Source organism: Crinia signifera, chromosome 4 (genome assembly GCF_055691185.1).
Source record: "Crinia signifera chromosome 4, ASM5569118v1, whole genome shotgun sequence".
Taxonomy (NCBI): Eukaryota; Metazoa; Chordata; class Amphibia; order Anura; family Myobatrachidae; genus Crinia; species Crinia signifera.
In genome coordinates, this window is record NC_139220.1 from 276,648,354 (window position 1) to 276,665,514 (window position 17,161).

General features: G+C 49.5%; 1 protein-coding gene across 1 annotated transcript in view; it reads left to right on the plus strand.

The window, feature by feature from the left end:
* SH2D6 (SH2 domain containing 6) overlaps positions 1 to 17,161 on the plus strand; it is a 63,365-nt gene that overhangs the window by 8,568 nt on the left and 37,636 nt on the right. Inside the window, exons 2-3 of the mRNA XM_083179809.1 lie at positions 3,877 to 3,902; positions 3,984 to 4,018. Of these exons, the coding sequence (XP_083035935.1) occupies positions 3,880 to 3,902; positions 3,984 to 4,018 (58 nt within the window). The 5' untranslated portion in view covers positions 3,877 to 3,879. The remainder of the gene's footprint in view (positions 1 to 3,876; positions 3,903 to 3,983; positions 4,019 to 17,161) is intronic.

The following is a 17,161-nucleotide window of genomic DNA, read 5'->3' on the forward strand; positions in this document are numbered from 1 at the left end:
TAGAATAGGTGGCGAGCCACCGTGCCTGCAGCGTGGCGAGCGCAGCGAGCCCGCAAGGGGCTTAGTTGCGCTCACCATGCTGTATGGGTCCGGCCAGTCGGGATCCCGACGTCGGGATAATGACTGTCAGGATCCCGACTGTTGGACCACACCCACTACATATAGGGAGAGAAAGCAACGAACAAACAAACAATGAATACAGACAGCATAATAGGACAAGACAGGACTAAAATCAGTCTATACATGTCAACAATGCAGTTATGTGTCAAGGAAGACAATAAGAATCATGTAATATAAATATTACTCAGTAGTAACGAAAAGCAAACAGTAACAACAATAAAGGTAAAGTTATACTTAGCCGAGCTTATAGAGGTAAAGGACTTTAGTCCTTGATCTAGGCAGAGGCTGGAACCCAGAAATGAAGTTATCCAGTGAATTTTCATGTGGCTTCCCACTCTGTTCGGGGGGCTGATTTTCGTTTAGCATCCGGAGCGGCTGTAACTGAGATATCCCAGTCCAGCAACAATTTTACCCAAGCTTCTAGAGGTGAAATGGTATAGATGCTGTCTTTGTAGGTGACAATGAGTTTCACTGGAAATCCCCTGCGGTAGGGTATATCTTGGGAGTGTAGAGCCGTCGTTATTGGTGCAAATGATCTCCTCTTGGTGATGGTCAGAGCAGAGAAATCAGGGAAAATCTGAAGGCCTCCCAATAAATCCGAATCTCCTGCGGTTCTTGCTGCCCTAAGGATTCTTTCTTTGGTTGTGAAGAAATGTACCCTTAGGAGGGTGTGTCTCTGGGCAATGCCGATGGGACTGTACGAGGCTTAGGGAGTCGGTGAATGCGGTCAATCAGCAGGTCTTTTTCATCTGTATTGGGTAGTAGCTTGCGAAAGAGTCCAAGGCATATCCTTTCAGTTTATCTGAGAAACATAGCCAGAATCAAGCACTTTATTCCCTCAGAAGACCTGCCTAAAGTCATACATGCATTTATATCATCACGACTAGACTACTACAATGCTCTCTACCTGGGTCTTCCAGCAAAAGCATTGCACCGCTTGCAGGTGGTACAAAATGCAGCCGCCAGACTATTAACTAAACAGTCCCGCTCCAGCCACATAACTCCCTGTAGCTACAGCAGGGGGGGTTGGCGGGGGTGCGGACACTACTCACCACCGCCGCGCTTTTAGGCTATGCTGCTCACACAGTGCAGCATTGCCCAAAACAAATATGGCCACCGCATATGTGCATTTAATATATGCATATATGCGGCAGGCATATTTGTTTTGGGCAATGCTGCCGTTTGTGACCAGGCTGGGCTGCGGCCGCTTCTAACCCAGGTAAGCGGCCCAGCCAGAGTGAAATCTGGTCCGGCCCACCGGGAAACGGCCGGGTTTCCCGGTGGGCCAATCTGCCTCTGTCCTGGGCTATGCACAGACTCCACACATGGGGAAATCATGAGATGGTGAGTGAGCTGCGAATGGATTTGCAGCTAATTGCCATGATCAAAAGAGAACATGAAACCATTCTCAGTGTACGTATATGTAACCCATTGCCAAAAGGCACGTAACTACATATGGGTGCCGAACGGGGTCCAGACAGTTGGGATCCCAACAGGCATTCACCCAACGTCGGGATCCCGACTGTCAAAACACAGACAGCTGGGTTCCCGACGGCCACCTGCTATTTTCTCTCGTGGGGGGTCCACGACCCCCATAGAGGGAGAATAGAATAGGTGGCAAACGTAGCGAGCCACCGTGCCTGCAGCGAGCCCGCAAGGGGCTTAGTTGCGCTCACCATGCTGTATGGGTCCGGCCAGTCGGGATCCCGAAGTCGGGATAATGACTGTCAGGATCCCGACTGTTGGACCCCTATACCACACCCACTACATATAGGGAGCGAAAGCAACGAACAAACAAACAATGAATACAGACAGCATAATAGGACAAGACAGGACTAAAATCAGTCTATACATGTCAACAATGCAGTTATGTGTCAAGGAAGACAATAAGAATCATGTAATATAAATATTACTCAGTAGTAACGAAAAGCAAACAGTAACAACAATAAAGGTAAAGTTATACTCAGCCGAGCTTCTAGAGGTAAAGGACTTTAGTCCTTGATCTAGGCAGAGGCTGGAACCCAGAAATGAAGTTATCCAGTGAATTGTCATGTGGCTTCCCACTCTGTTCGGGGGGCTGATTTTCGTTTAGCATCCGGAGCGGCTGTAACTGAGATATCCCAGTCCAGCAACAATTTTACCCAAGCTTCTAGAGGTGAAATGGTATAGATGCTGTCTTTGTAGGTGACAATGAGTTTCACTGGAAATCCCCTGCGGTAGGGTATATCTTGGGAGTGTAGAGCCGTCGTTATTGGTGCAAATGATCTCCTCTTGGTGATGGTCAGAGCAGAGAAATCAGGGAAAATCTGAAGGCCTCCCAATAAATCCGAATCTCCTGCGGTTCTTGCTGCCCTAAGGATTCTTTCTTTGGTTGTGAAGAAATGTACCCTTAGGAGGGTGTGTCTCTGGGCAACGCAGATGGGACTGTACGAGACTTAGGGAGTCGGTGAATGCGGTCAATCAGCAGGTCTTTTTCATCTGTATTGGGTAGTAGCTTGCGAAAGAGTCCAAGGCATATCCTTTCAGTTCATCTGAGAAACATAGCCAGAATCAAGCACTTAATTCCCTCAGAAGACCTGCCTAAAGTCATACATGCATTTATATCATCACGACTAGACTACTGCAATGCTCTCTACCTGGGTCTTCCAGCAAAAGAATAGCACCGCTGCAGGTGGTACAAAATGCAGCCGCCAGACTATTAACTAAACAGTCCCGCTCCAGCCACATAACTCCCTGTTGGGGGGGGGGGGTTGGTGGGGGTGTGGACACTACTCACCACCGCCGCGCTTTTAGGCTATGCTGCTCACACAGTGCAGCATTGCCGAAAAACAAATATGGCCACCGCATATGTGCATTTAATATATGCATATATGCGGCGGCCATATTTGTTTTGGGCAATGCTGCCGTTTGTGACCAGGCTGGGCTGCGGCCGCTTCTAACCCAGGTAAGCGGCCCAACCAGAGTGAAATCTGGTCCGGCCCACCGGGAAACGACCCGGTTTCCCGGTGGGCCAATCTGCCTCTGTCCTGGGCTATGCACAGACTCCACACATGGGGAAATCATGAGATGGTGATTGAGCTGCGAATGGATTTGCAGCTAATTGCCAACCTGCAATATTGTTTTTGGTTTGTTTTGCATAAACATCCATTCACAGCCTACGGGCCAAACCCACATCATTAGATGGTTGCCGACCATCGAATGATATGGAAGATACACGCAAAACTAAGACACTCTAAGGTGTCTTAGCTTTGAGCGTGTTCTGGAGGGGAACATGGCGGGCAGCTGACATCCAGTGATGTCAGCTGCCCGCCCCCCGGCACCCGCATCACTGGGTCATCATCATGGGAACACCCAGCATTTTCATTGGAACACCCATGAAACGCTGGACGTTCCCATGTACGTGACTACCCGCCACCGCCCCATGCCCCCTGCTTGCACTGGTCTTTGCGAGCGCACAGGGCGAACACTTAGTTCGCCGTGTCCACTCGCACCATGCACATGCGCAGTTAGGAAACATCACTCACTGTTGCAAATTTGAAACGGTGCGCATAGACTAGAATACGGTCCACCATCAGTGCCTCTGAATTGGCTCTCTACTATTCATGCCAGTATGTAGGTTTTATACTGAATATTTGTTCATCCCTATAAACCTGTTTTTGTTTTTGAAACCTATATTAAATGCATTTTGTTATTTTGTTTCCACAGTTGCATAGTATATTTTTGTGATCAATATTCTCTTTCTCTTTTTTAATTCAGGATATGCATGGAAACAACAGAAGACAGTGAGTATTTGCTATTACAATGACATGCACCCTATTGCCTGTCCAATGCCTCACATATTGTATGCCTGCATCTTCCCACAGGTCCTACCTGCCTCCGGTCCCTCCATGCCGATACGGTAACACAAACCCCAGTGTCAATCTTTGTAGCATTTTATGTGGAGTACTGTAATATTACTAATTGCATTGTTGGCAAGTGGAGATCATCTGTTGTGAATGAACGGGTAACTACATCAGTTAATGCAATCAAGGCCAAATTAACAATGGGGCAGCCTTAGGCCCCCACATAAGATTACCTAATAATAATAATTAAGTATTAACAACGAGGCATGCCAGCATCGGGGCGTGGTGACGGCACTGAACGATTTTGTTAACAATATTGTTTAGTGTGTGTGCGCTATATATCATCCCCCCCCAGGCATCATCATTAATTATATCGGTGGTAGAGCCCATCGTCTAGTGTGTACAGGGCTTAACACTGTGTACTTCACATGAAGTTTGGGATTGGACCCATTTGCAGCCTTCGTTGTGGGCTCCCTCCTCTCTGGGACCGAATAGACTCTAGCATTATGTCAGAGTCTACTGCCAGAGTCTACCCCTGTGGATGCCATTTTCCCAGTGATTTCTGGTTATGGGCAAGCAAAGTATGGGTGTTGGCTAAGATAATGATTTGGAAGCATCTTGTATAAGAAAAGGGCGTGGTCTAGTAATATTTCAGGAAGGAAGATGAAAAGCTAGTTGTTGTTGGACACATTAAGATTTCAGTAGCATTGGGCCATCTTTGTGGTGACAGCATAGCTGCAGATGGACACATGAGGTAGTAGAGAAGGGAGAGAAGGGGAAAAGGACTAGACACGGGTGTAGCCAGTGCAGAGGGAGAGCTGGAGGCTGGATCAGTAAATAAGGTCACCAGATGAAGATACTGTAAGGAGCCATAGTTATAGACAGCTTCTGGTTTCCAAATACACAAATAAGGCTGGGACAAGTGAGGGGGCTTAGTGTATGTCTCTCTATACTAGTCTGCATAACAGGAAGCCCACAGTCTGCACCATATCTAGAACCCACAAAGGCCCATTTGGGCTGCAATGTTTTGACATTACTTCTCCTGTGACATCAGAGGTCTTTCTCCATCTTGGATCTAGATCTAACCATGTAACTATGGATGCCAACTGAAGGGGCATAGCCAGGGGCGTAACTAGATATGCATAGGCCCCATAGCAAAGGTTTTAAAGGGCCCCCTATTTAGCAACTGATGGTGATAAATGTGTGTAAAACATATTACTTAGACAGTAAAGATGGGCCCCCTTCAGCTCTGGGCCCCATAGCAGCTGCACCCCTTGCACCTATGGTAGTTACGCCTTTGGGCATAGCTGCGATGGGTACTTGTTTCCTAGCACGGCCACACCGATTCAGATCGGGGTGGTCGTGTCGGAAAAATCGGGTCGATCGCATCGCATGCGATTTGGTCGCATGCGATGCGATCGACGCGACCGACCGATTTTTGACCCGATTTTTTTCATTGAATCCAATGTAAATTGGGTCCCTGGGACCCAATTTTACATTGGATTCAATGAAAAAAATTCCCAACCCCCCCAAATTTAAGCGCGTTAACCCCAGCCCACGATAGACGCCAACCCGAAGCGTGGCGAGCGCAGCGAGCCCGCGCGGGGCGGCGGTACGCGTCCTCCGACCTTTTCATGCCCTACTATCCACGTCGGCGTGGAGTGAGAATAGAATAGTGTGGCGAGCGCAGCGAGCCACCGAGCCCGAAGCGTGGCGAGCGCAGCGAGCCCCGCGAGGGGACGCGGATACCTTCCCAGGTAAACGCGTCCCTTTGCGGGCTTCACAGGTGTCCGCGTCGCCACGGACACCTGTGAAGCCCGCAAGGGGACGCGTATAACTGTGAAGGTATCCGCGTCCCCTCGCGGGGCTCGCTGCGCTCGCCACGCTTCGGGCTCGGTGGCTCGCTGCGCTCGCCACACTATTCTATTCTCACTCCACGCCGACGTGGATAGTAGGGCATGAAAAGGTCGGAGGACGCGTACCGCCGCCCCTCGCGGGCTCGCTGCGCTCGCCACGCTTCGGGTTGGCGTCTATCGTGGGGTGACGACGGGGACATCTATAATGTGAAATGGGTCATATTGGCCCATTTCACATTTTTTCACATTTTTACAGCATTTCAATGTTAAAAAATATTTTAACATTGAAGCCTATGCAAAAATCGGGTGCATCGCGTCGCATCGCGTCGGGACCAATGTTAATGGTCCCGACCGACGCGATGCCCCCGATATTTTACCTTTCCCGACAAGATTTCAATGTTAAAATATTTTTTAACATTGAAGCCTATGGAAATATCGGGGGCATCGCGTCGGTCGCGTCGGGACCAATGTTAATGGTCCCGACCGACGCGATGCCCCCGATATTGTCTCCTAGCCGGCAAAATGGACCTGATTTCAAAAGAAATCGGGTCCATCGGGGGTAATCGTGTCCCTTAAGTAAGGGACGCGATTACTTAAGATTGTGGCCGTGCTAGGAAACAAGTACTCTGCGATGTAAGCTATGTACTGTACAGTTCTGGGGTGTTGGTGCAACTATGGCCTGTGCATATAACGCATGGATCGGTCACATATATGTGTACAAGCACTGGATCCAATGCACACATTCAGGTCTGTACACGCAATGACAGCTGGCACTTGTACTCAGCTCCTTAATAATTACCTGGAGAAGAGAAAACAAATGGCACATTGTTTGTTGGAGAGATTCTTCCTGTGCAGGATATCATGTTGCTGCGTAGGAACATCCAGCTCATCTTGTGCATTATCAGGCTGGATGAAATTGCACAAACAGCATAATAGCAGAGACAGACAAACCCAATAAGGATCTTATCTGGTTTGTTTGGATTATCTGGCACCACGGATGTTTGCGGTACATACAATGACATGTCAGACATATTGCCTGATATTGGCAGCATTATTATATTGCTTGTGGCAAGTGTTGCATAGGGTATAAACCACAGGGCATTGATCTGGCCAGTCTTCTATGCACAGCCTGATGTTGTATATAAGGACGTGCTTGTCTAGGGCTTCAGTGCTATTTTGATATTCCTAATCTGCTGGTCATCTATACGCATACTTGCCTACCCTCCCGGAATGGCCGGGAGGGTCCCGCAAATCGGGTCCCCCGGTAAGGGGGGCAAGTCTCCCGCATTTCCCTACATCCCCGGCTCCCCCTCTCCCCGCGGTCTAAAAACTATGACTTTCGCGGGTCCGCGGGGAGGGGGCGGGGCTAAATGACGCATTTTGCGTCATTTTTAGCCCCTCCACCCACCCACGGACCCGCAAATTGAGGCTTCAGCCCGTCATGGGGCCGGGGCTTGATGACATCACCCGTTCCCCGCCCCCAAAATGAAGCCTCTACCCGCCCCCTTTCACTCCTCTCCGGGCTTCTCCCGGAAAGGAGTATGCCAAAGTCGGCAAGTATGTCTATACGTACGTTGGCCTGTTGAGGTAGAACAATCGACAGTCAGTCAGCAGCACATAGTATTTCAACAGATGAAGGGCGGGATGATCTAACGCAAAATGCGGTAAAAACCCTGTTATCTGTTTTTTACCACATTTTGATATGCATGGGGGGGGGGCGGGTAGATAGTTAAACGCAGGGGAGATTTCTGGTTGCCTGGAAATCCCCCTCCACTTGGCAAGTGCCTTAAATTATGACAATAGCATTGGTATATAATATGATCAATAGAGCTGCCACCACATCATGCAGTGTAAGGGACAGAGCAGAGCTGCTGCATGTGCCCAGTGTATCAGCTTCTTCTACCACATTTATTGTATGTGTGGATCTGAGCCCTCAAACATCACAATGTACCAGAGAGCAGCTGCCAGGAGGAAATGACAGGAGCCTTACCATGAAGTGGGAGATTATGGGGGATTCGGTATGAAATCCCGACAGGGTCAAAATCCCGACAGGGTCAAAATTCGAATGGGCCATAATACTGACAAGGACAAAATCCCGACAAGGTCAAAATCCCGACATTTAAAATCCCGACAAGGACAAAATCCTGACATTTAAAATCCCGACATGGTCAAAATACCGACATATAGCATGTACAGGTGAAACAGTCAACATGACTTTCGGTCGTGAGGTTGACATGGGTTTTTTCACAGTTTTTTTACCCGAATGTCGACACCGTCGACATGGACAGAGTTGGAAGTGAACCGCAGCCCCTCGCATCGCTCGCAATGCTTCGGGCACGGTGCCTCGTTGCGCTCGGCACACTATTTTATTCTCCCACCACGCCCTAGTGGATGGTAGGCATGAAATACCGCCTGTCGGCACATATCGGTTCAAAAAACAGTGAAAAAACTCATGTCGACCTCGCAACCTGTCGACCGAAAGTCATGTTGACTGTTTCACCTGTACATCCTATATGTCGGTATTTTGACCTTGTCTGTATTTTAAATGTCGGGATTTTGTCCTTGTCTGGATTTTAAATGTCGGGATTTTGACCTTGTAGGTATTTTGTCCTTGTCGGTATTATGACCCATTCAGGATTTTGACCCTGTCGAGATTTTGACTGCATCCCATTATGGGCTTTAAAAGTGTAGTACTGGTTCTATTATGTTTATGTATTTTATTATATATGTGGAGAAGGAGGAAAATGGCGCAATCACGTCAGTAATAAAAAGATTTTACTTGGCATAATAAATAGATCACATACATGATAAAAAACAGCAAACAGCTTGCCCAATCAATAACGATCCTTCAGAGATAGCCTGGAGTCGGCAGAAACCGGGACTCAGTTTCCCACCGTCGGCGTCTCTATATTCGGACCAGGAGAGACCAGAAAGGTCTGTACACGATGATGCCGTGAAGGTAGCCACGCCTCAGCTGTTTGCTGTTTTTTATCATGTATGTGATCTATTTATTATGCCAAGTAAAATCTTTTTATTACTGACGTGATTGCGCCATTTTCCTCCTTCTCCACATATCTGATTGGGACATCTGAGAACCGTGGTCTGGCTCCCTGGAAAAAAGGCTGCAAGCATATAATTGAAAAAGGAGAAAACACTATTTCACCCCTTGGTGACTGTGCGCGGTTGGAGCTCCAAATACTCCGTATTTTATTATATGTTTAACTTTTTCCTGACCACTTATGTTATTTAAATGTTTGAAACAGCCTATACTATAGACCATTTGTACTGTTAAATATTAATACTGTATTGCATACAGTATCCAGTGTATATTTAAAAAAAAAAACCTTCTAAAAATCCTGCGTTTGCCACTGGGGGAGGTGGGTCTGGTGGCAGTGGCGGATTCAGGGGGGGGGGAACCTGGGCACGTGCCCCCCCTGTCTTTTATTTTGTAGCTGAGGACCAGGGCTTTCCAACGAGCCCAGCCCCGTGTCTCTAGCCCCCCGGGAACCGGAGATATCGCCTGGCAAACCTGTAACATTTTTTTTCCCCATAGGATAATATGGGACCCATCATTTCCGACCCCCACCCGGTTCCGACGGCTGCCAGTTCCCGCCCTGGCATCACAGAAGCTTGTAGTTGATTTCATTCAATTCCAAATCGCTGGGCCTTCAATATGAGACCAGGCTGGTCCAACTCGGTCAATCGGTTCCAGAGATATTGCGTGTAAACCGATTTTTATTTTTTTAAATGTAATTTCATGGCTGTTCATGTTCTTTGAGGGCAGATTACTCTGGAACCAAACGTTCATTCAAAGCCCACTCAAAAGTTCTTCAATATAATACTTGTCTTATGTAAATGGGTCAGTTGGTTCCGAAGATAAAGGCGGTTAAATGAGATAACTGGTTTAAGGGGGGAGGGGTGGTTTTCTCTCCCCCTCACACCAGAAAATGCAGGGACTAGGCTGGTGTAAAAGGGGCCAACCTGGGAATGCATTTTCTGGTGTGAAAGGGGTATTATTTCAAATAGCTGGGACCTGCAGTCCTCTGAATACAGCCAGGCTCTGCCACTGTCAGTGGCTATCACTTCTGCTGTCCCCCATTTACCACGAGCATGTATTCCCCCTTGGCAATGAGCATGTAATCCCACATGACAACGAGCATGGAACCTCTGGCAATGAGCATGGAACCCTTGGCAATGAGCATGTAGAGAAGCAGCACTTATGTAGCATAATTTTTAATAGGCATTATGGTGTTTGGCATAACACATAATGGACATAATGGCGTGTAACTTAACGTGTAATGGACATTATGGCGCCTTGGGCGGACAATGTCCCTGTTTATGAAGCGTATTGTGAATTTTGGCTTAATCTATGTGGCATTATGTGAATTCTGGCTCAATCCGTGTGGCATTATGTGAATTTTGGCTCAATCCGTGGGGCATTATGTGAATTTTGGCTCAATCCGTGGGGCATTATGTGAATTTTGGCTCAATCCGTAGGGCATTATGTGAATTTTGGCTCAATCCATGGGGCATTATGTGAATTTTGGCTCAATCCGTGTGGCATTATGTGATTTTTGGCTCAATCCATGTGGCATTATGGGAATTTTGGCTCAATCCGTGTTGCATTATGTGAATTTTTTCACAATCCGTGTGGCATTATGTGAATTTTGGCTCAATCCATGTGGCATTATGTGAATTGTGACTCAATCCGTATGGCATTTTATGCATTTGGCTCAATCCGTGTGGCATTATGTGAATTTTGGCTCATTCCATTTTGCCATCATGTGTAAGGGGCAAGTATAATGTAAGTATTTTGTTGCATAATGTGTAGAAGTTGTATATGGTGTTGACACGCGGTGTCACACGCAGCCGCGGCGGTGTGCGGCGGGCTTACTACTCACCCGTTCGCGCCCGCCGTCGGCTAGCGTGTAGTGGTCTCCAGGTCAGCGGCAGCAGGCAGCGGCAGTCTGGTGGGCAGCAGGCAGCGTGGGACGCCAGCAAGTGTAGCGGTATGTGCTGTAGGGGCGCCGGGAGGCCGGCGTCGCCATCTTGATTAAGGGCAAATAGCAGATTGGTCCTTGTCTGAGGTTTCCGCCCATACTGACCTGACAGCCAATGGCAGCCGCCCTCTAGGGATATAGGGGATCTGCCTAGGCCTGTTCAGTGTCAGTACAAAGAGTCTCCAGAGGCGTTCACAGCTCCCAGCTGACTCCGGCTCTCTGACTCACCTCTCCTGACTTGGTGCCTTGCTTCAGTGCTCTGTGTTGGTCTCGATTCAGCTTAACCCCATCGCTGCCAGATCTCTCCACAGCCTGGTCTCTGCCTGCATCCCTGAGCTTCCTGGCCTAAGCTCTTCAAGGTGTCTGCTTCCAAGCAACTTCCCATTCTTCTGTCATCATCCATCTTCTTTCAGTCTTCAAGGATCCCTCATTACCATCAAGTACATTCTCTTTCCGGATTTCTTCATTTCCCAAGACCCCAACCTGCAGTCCGCAGTGCTTGAACTGTCATTGTTTAAATGAACTTTTTCTTCTTTAACAAAGTGCCGTGCCGGCTCAATTCTTATTACTGCTAACTGCCACTTAACAAAGTATTCAAGCGTGTATTGTTCTATTTATGAATTCTATTATTAAACCTGCACGATTTAATCCTTCCTCCTCTGGTCCGTCTCCGGTTGCTACACACCACACGACTTCATCCAGCCCTTCAGTTGTGACAGTTTGTACTGACCCGATGGAGTCGGGTGAAGAACAGGCTTCCATGGCGGACGCACTTCACAGCATCATGGCTCGTCTGGAGCAAGTGGAGGCTACCCAACGTCAAGTGGCTCAATTCCTTCAGGTCTTGGCTCCGCCCCAGGCGGCTCCCTCAGTTTCGGTGGCTCCAGCTCCAGAGGTTCCAGTCCCTGGTCCTACACCTGGACCAATAGTTCCTCATCACATGCAATTACCAACCCCCAGCAAATATGATGGTTCTCCGAAAGGATGCCGTGGGTTTCTGAACCAATGCGATGTGCATTTCACCTTACAGTCTTCTCACTTCCCTACTTCCAAGGCAAAGGTGGCTTATATTGTGTCTCTCCTAGCAGGGTCAGCTTTGGACTGGGTGTCCCCTCTCTGGGAACGTGCTGATCCCCTGCTCAATGACTATGAAGCTTTTATTACCTCTTTCCGTCACATCTTCGACGAACCTGGCAGAGTGTCGTCTGCCGCTACTGAGATCCTGAGAATTCGCCAGGGTAGTCGCTCAGTGGGACAATATGCTGTGCAGTTCCAGACTCTGGCTTCGGAACTAAAGTGGAACGAAGAGGCTCTCGTCTCCGCCTTCTGGAATGGGCTGGCAGGTCGTATCAAGGACGAATTAACTACCCATGACTCTCCTGCTACTTTGGCTGAACTCATCTCCTTGTGCAACAAAGTAGATCTACGGATGCAGGAGCGTCAACTAGAGAGAAATCGCTCCGACCGTTTCCGCCCTCGTTTCACCACCAACGCTGTTCCTGTCCCTAGACCTGGGTCCTCCACAACCACACCACCAGACGAACCCATGCAGATCAACCGCTCTCGGCTTTCCTTTGAAGAAAAATCCCGTAGACGTCGTGAGAATCTTTGCATGTACTGCGGTTCTTCCGCTCATCTGTTGTCTTCCTGCCCACTGCGTCCGGGAAACGACCGCTCCTAACCTCCCCGAGGGAGGCCAGGTTAGGAGTTCTGCTTTCATCTCCCTCTTCAACTGTGCCCACCATTCCTGTTACTCTTGTGTGCCCTCAGGGAAAAATCAAGGTCCAGGCTCTACTAGATTCCGGAGCAGCCGGGAACTTCCTTTCTTCCTCTTTCGTTCTTCAACATTCCTTGACGGTGCAACCTTTGGCCCATCCGTTGGCTCTCACTGCAGTAGATGGGAGTCGCATCAGCAGCGGGCAAATCACCCTTCAAACCGATCCAGTGACAGTTCTCGTCGGTGCCTTACATCAAGAGACTCTAGAATTTTTTGTCCTTCCTCAGTCCTCACACCAGGTAGTCCTGGGCCTACCATGGCTTACTAAGCACAACCCTCATATTGATTGGACCAGTATGGAGATCACAGCCTGGGGTACGAACTGCCTAACTACGTGCATGCCTCGTGTCATTCCACTCCATCAAACTAATCCTCAAGAAGTAGGAAGTTCCAGTCTTTCGTCTTCACCAGTTCCACCCTTGTCGTTACCCACACCATATCTTTCTTTTTCTGACGTCTTCAGCAAAGGAGGTGCCGATACCCTGCCGCCTCATCGTTCCTGGGACTGTCCAATAGAGTTGATACCTGGGAAGTTCCCACCGCGGGGCCGCATCTACCCCTTGTCTCTGCCAGAGACCAAAGTCATGTCTGACTACATTCGAGAGAACTTGGATAAGGGGTTCATTCGCCCGTCCACTTCGCCAGCCGGAGCGGGGTTTTTCTTTGTGAAAAAAAAGGATGGAACCCTCCGCCCGTGTATCGACTACAGGGGTCTGAACGATATCACGATCAAGAACCGCTATCCTTTGCCTCTGATCACCGAATTATTCGACAAAATCCGAGGGGCTTCCATCTTTACTAAACTGGATTTAAGAGGGGCGTACAACTTGATCCGTATACGATCTGGAGATGAGTGGAAGACGGCGTTCAACACCCGAGACGGCCACTATGAATACCTGGTGATGCCCTTTGGTCTTTGCAACGCTCCAGCCGTCTTCCAACAATTTGTAAATGACATATTTCGAGACTTATTGTATCATTCCATTGTGGTGTATCTCGATGACATTCTCATCTTCTCATCGAACCTCCATCTCCATCGGCAAACAGTAGCTGAGGTCTTGCGGCGCCTTCGCCAAAATAAATTGTTCTGCAAGTTAGACAAGTGCGTCTTTGAGGTCACCTCCATTCCATTCCTTGGCCACATCCTCTCCAGCACTGGGATAGAGATGGATCCAGAGAAAGTAAGAGCCATCTTAGACTGGACAGCGCCCACCACGCTCAAAGGCATCCAGAGGTTCCTGGGCTTTTCAAATTACTATCGTCGTTTCATCCGAAACTTCTCCACCCTTGCTGCACCTCTTACTGCTCTAACCCGTAAGGGTTCTGATCCGAGTCGGTGGTCACCTGAAGCCTCTCAAGCCTTCCAACAACTAAAGGATGCTTTTGTCTCCGCCCCAATCCTTCTCCAGCCAAACCTCGACAAACCCTTTATTCTTGAGGTGGACGCATCCTCAGAGGGGGTAGGGGCAATCTTGTCGCAGAGAGGGGAGGACCAGGTGCTTCATCCCTGCGCCTTCTTTTCCAAGAAGTTTCTTCCAGCGGAGAAGAATTACCCCATTGGAGAGCAGGAGTTACTGGCAGTCAAATCAGCGTTGGAGGAGTGGCGGTACCTCCTGGAGGGGGCACGACATAAAATTACGGTGTACTCCGACCATAAGAACCTTTCATTCCTCAAGCAGGCCCAATGTCTTACAGCTCGTCAAGCCCGCTGGGCCATGTTCTTCGAACGCTTCGATTTTCAAATCAAATTCAGACCCGGGACGATGAATGCCAAGGCCGATGCCCTTTCACGCTCTTTTGAGACTTCCGCTGATCTTGAGACTCCTCCTCGACCCATCCTCGATCCTCTGGTCTTTGCTCAAGTAACAGTCCAGCCTTCACCTCCACCAGGCAAGACCTTCGTTCCTCTCAATCTCCGAAAGAGAGTGCTGTCCTGGGCACACGCTTCCCGTTTCGCAGGGCATACCGGGGCACAGAAGACCTTAATGTTCCTGTTGCGGTCATACTGGTGGCCTACCATCCGTCGCGATGTAAACTCCTTTGTCGCTTCCTGTGTAAAGTGCGCTCAGCATAAGTCCTCCAGAACAGCTCCTGTCGGTCCTCTTCTACCTCTAGCCATACCAACAGAACCATGGTCCCACCTGTCTATGGACTTCATTTGCGAACTTCCTCCCTCCAAAGGGCATACAGTAATTTGGGTGGTGGTCGACCGCTTTTCAAAGATGGTGCACTTCTTCCCATTGAAAGGTCTTCCATCTGCTCCAGTGTTGGCTCAGCTCTTCATTTCCACCATCTTCAAACTCCATGGGTTGCCCAAAGAGATTATTTCTGACCGTGGCGTGCAGTTCGTCGCAAAGTTTTGGAGGGCCCTCTGTTCTGCTGTTCAAGTCAAGCTCAAGTTCTCCACTGCGTTCCACCCACAAACCAACGGGCAGACAGAACGAGTCAACCAAGACTTGGAGGCCTTTATTCGTTTGTTCGTCTCTTCCTCTCAAGACGACTGGGTAGACCTTCTGCCTTGGGCAGAATTTGCGCACAACAATTCTTATCATTCTTCCTCCGGCACCACTCCCTTTTTCACTGTCTTTGGCAAGCATCCCCGATCTCCGGAGTTCTCAGATCTATCATTGTCCGAAGTCCCTGCAGCTGCTTCTTCCCTACAACGGTTTGCAAAGATCTGGTCAGACGTCCATACAGCTCTCCGTAAAGCATCCGCTCGATATAAAAGGATGGCGGACAGGAAAAGAAGAGCAGCCCCTAAGTTGAAGGTCGGAGATCGAGTATGGCTGTCTACCCGCCATATACGCCTTCGGTTACCGTCCATGAAGCTGGCTCCTCGGTTCATCGGGCCGTACCCGATCACTCAGGTGATTAATCCGGTGGCCTACAGACTACAGCTCCCTCCTTCCTTAAAAATATCAAATTCGTTCCATGTGTCTCTTCTGAAACCTTTGCGTTTGAACTTATATCAGAAGAAGGTGCCTAAACCGCCCAAGATTGGCTCGGAAAGAGAAACAGAGTTCGAGGTGAGGCGCATTATCGACTCACGTTGCCGCAATACCCATCTTCAGTATCTGGTAGAGTGGCTTGGATTCGGTCCTGAAGAGAATTCCTGGGTTGATGCTGCAGATCTTCATGCTCCTCGTCTGGTGAGACAGTTCTTTCAAAGAAATCCACACAAGGTGCGTAGGTGCCCTGGGGTCACCCAGAAAGGGGGGGGTACTGTCACACGCAGCCGCGGCGGTGTGCGGCGGGCTTACTACTCACCCGTTCGCGCCCGCCGTCGGCTAGCGTGTAGTGGTCTCCAGGTCAGCGGCAGCAGGCAGCGGCAGTCTGGTGGGCAGCAGGCAGCGTGGGACGCCAGCAAGTGTAGCGGTATGTGCTGTAGGGGCGCCGGGAGGCCGGCGTCGCCATCTTGATTAAGGGCAAATAGCAGATTGGTCCTTGTCTGAGGTTTCCGCCCATACTGACCTGACAGCCAATGGCAGCCGCCCTCTAGGGATATAGGGGATCTGCCTAGGCCTGTTCAGTGTCAGTACAAAGAGTCTCCAGAGGCGTTCACAGCTCCCAGCTGACTCCGGCTCTCTGACTCACCTCTCCTGACTTGGTGCCTTGCTTCAGTGCTCTGTGTTGGTCTCGATTCAGCTTAACCCCATCGCTGCCAGATCTCTCCACAGCCTGGTCTCTGCCTGCATCCCTGAGCTTCCTGGCCTAAGCTCTTCAAGGTGTCTGCTTCCAAGCAACTTCCCATTCTTCTGTCATCATCCATCTTCTTTCAGTCTTCAAGGATCCCTCATTACCATCAAGTACATTCTCTTTCCGGATTTCTTCATTTCCCAAGACCCCAACCTGCAGTCCGCAGTGCTTGAACTGTCATTGTTTAAATGAACTTTTTCTTCTTTAACAAAGTGCCGTGCCGGCTCAATTCTTATTACTGCTAACTGCCACTTAACAAAGTATTCAAGCGTGTATTGTTCTATTTATGAATTCTATTATTAAACCTGCACGATTTAATCCTTCCTCCTCTGGTCCGTCTCCGGTTGCTACACACCACACGACTTCATCCAGCCCTTCAGTTGTGACACGCGGAGTGGCCACACACCCTTCTCCTGAGCGCGCCTTCGGCGCGCGCACAACTACATCCTTCACTTTTGTCGCCATGGTGGGCCTGCGTACTTTAAATGCCAGGGCCTATTTTTTATTCCATTCCGACCCTCTCCTGCCGCTCTCTTAGCATGTACACTGGCACCACTAACACCGCCCATCCCCCACCCAAACCCTTTTTTATCATGGTGCCCCCCCTGTCATTTTATCCTGGATCCGCCCCTGTCTGGTGGTATCGCCACCCCTCACCTGAGTCTGGGCAACACACTGCTGTGTTGCTTGGACCTGTGACCTCCTCCTCCCTAGCCCCTACAGCCCATTTGGGGTACAGGGAGAAGGAGGAGGAGGCAGAGCCCGCAGCAGCTGCTGGATCATTAGCCGGCCGGCGGGGAAGGGGGAGGAGCCACCTGGGGGAGCCGCCAGGGACCTGCTGCCACATTGCCAGGCACATCGCAAAGGACA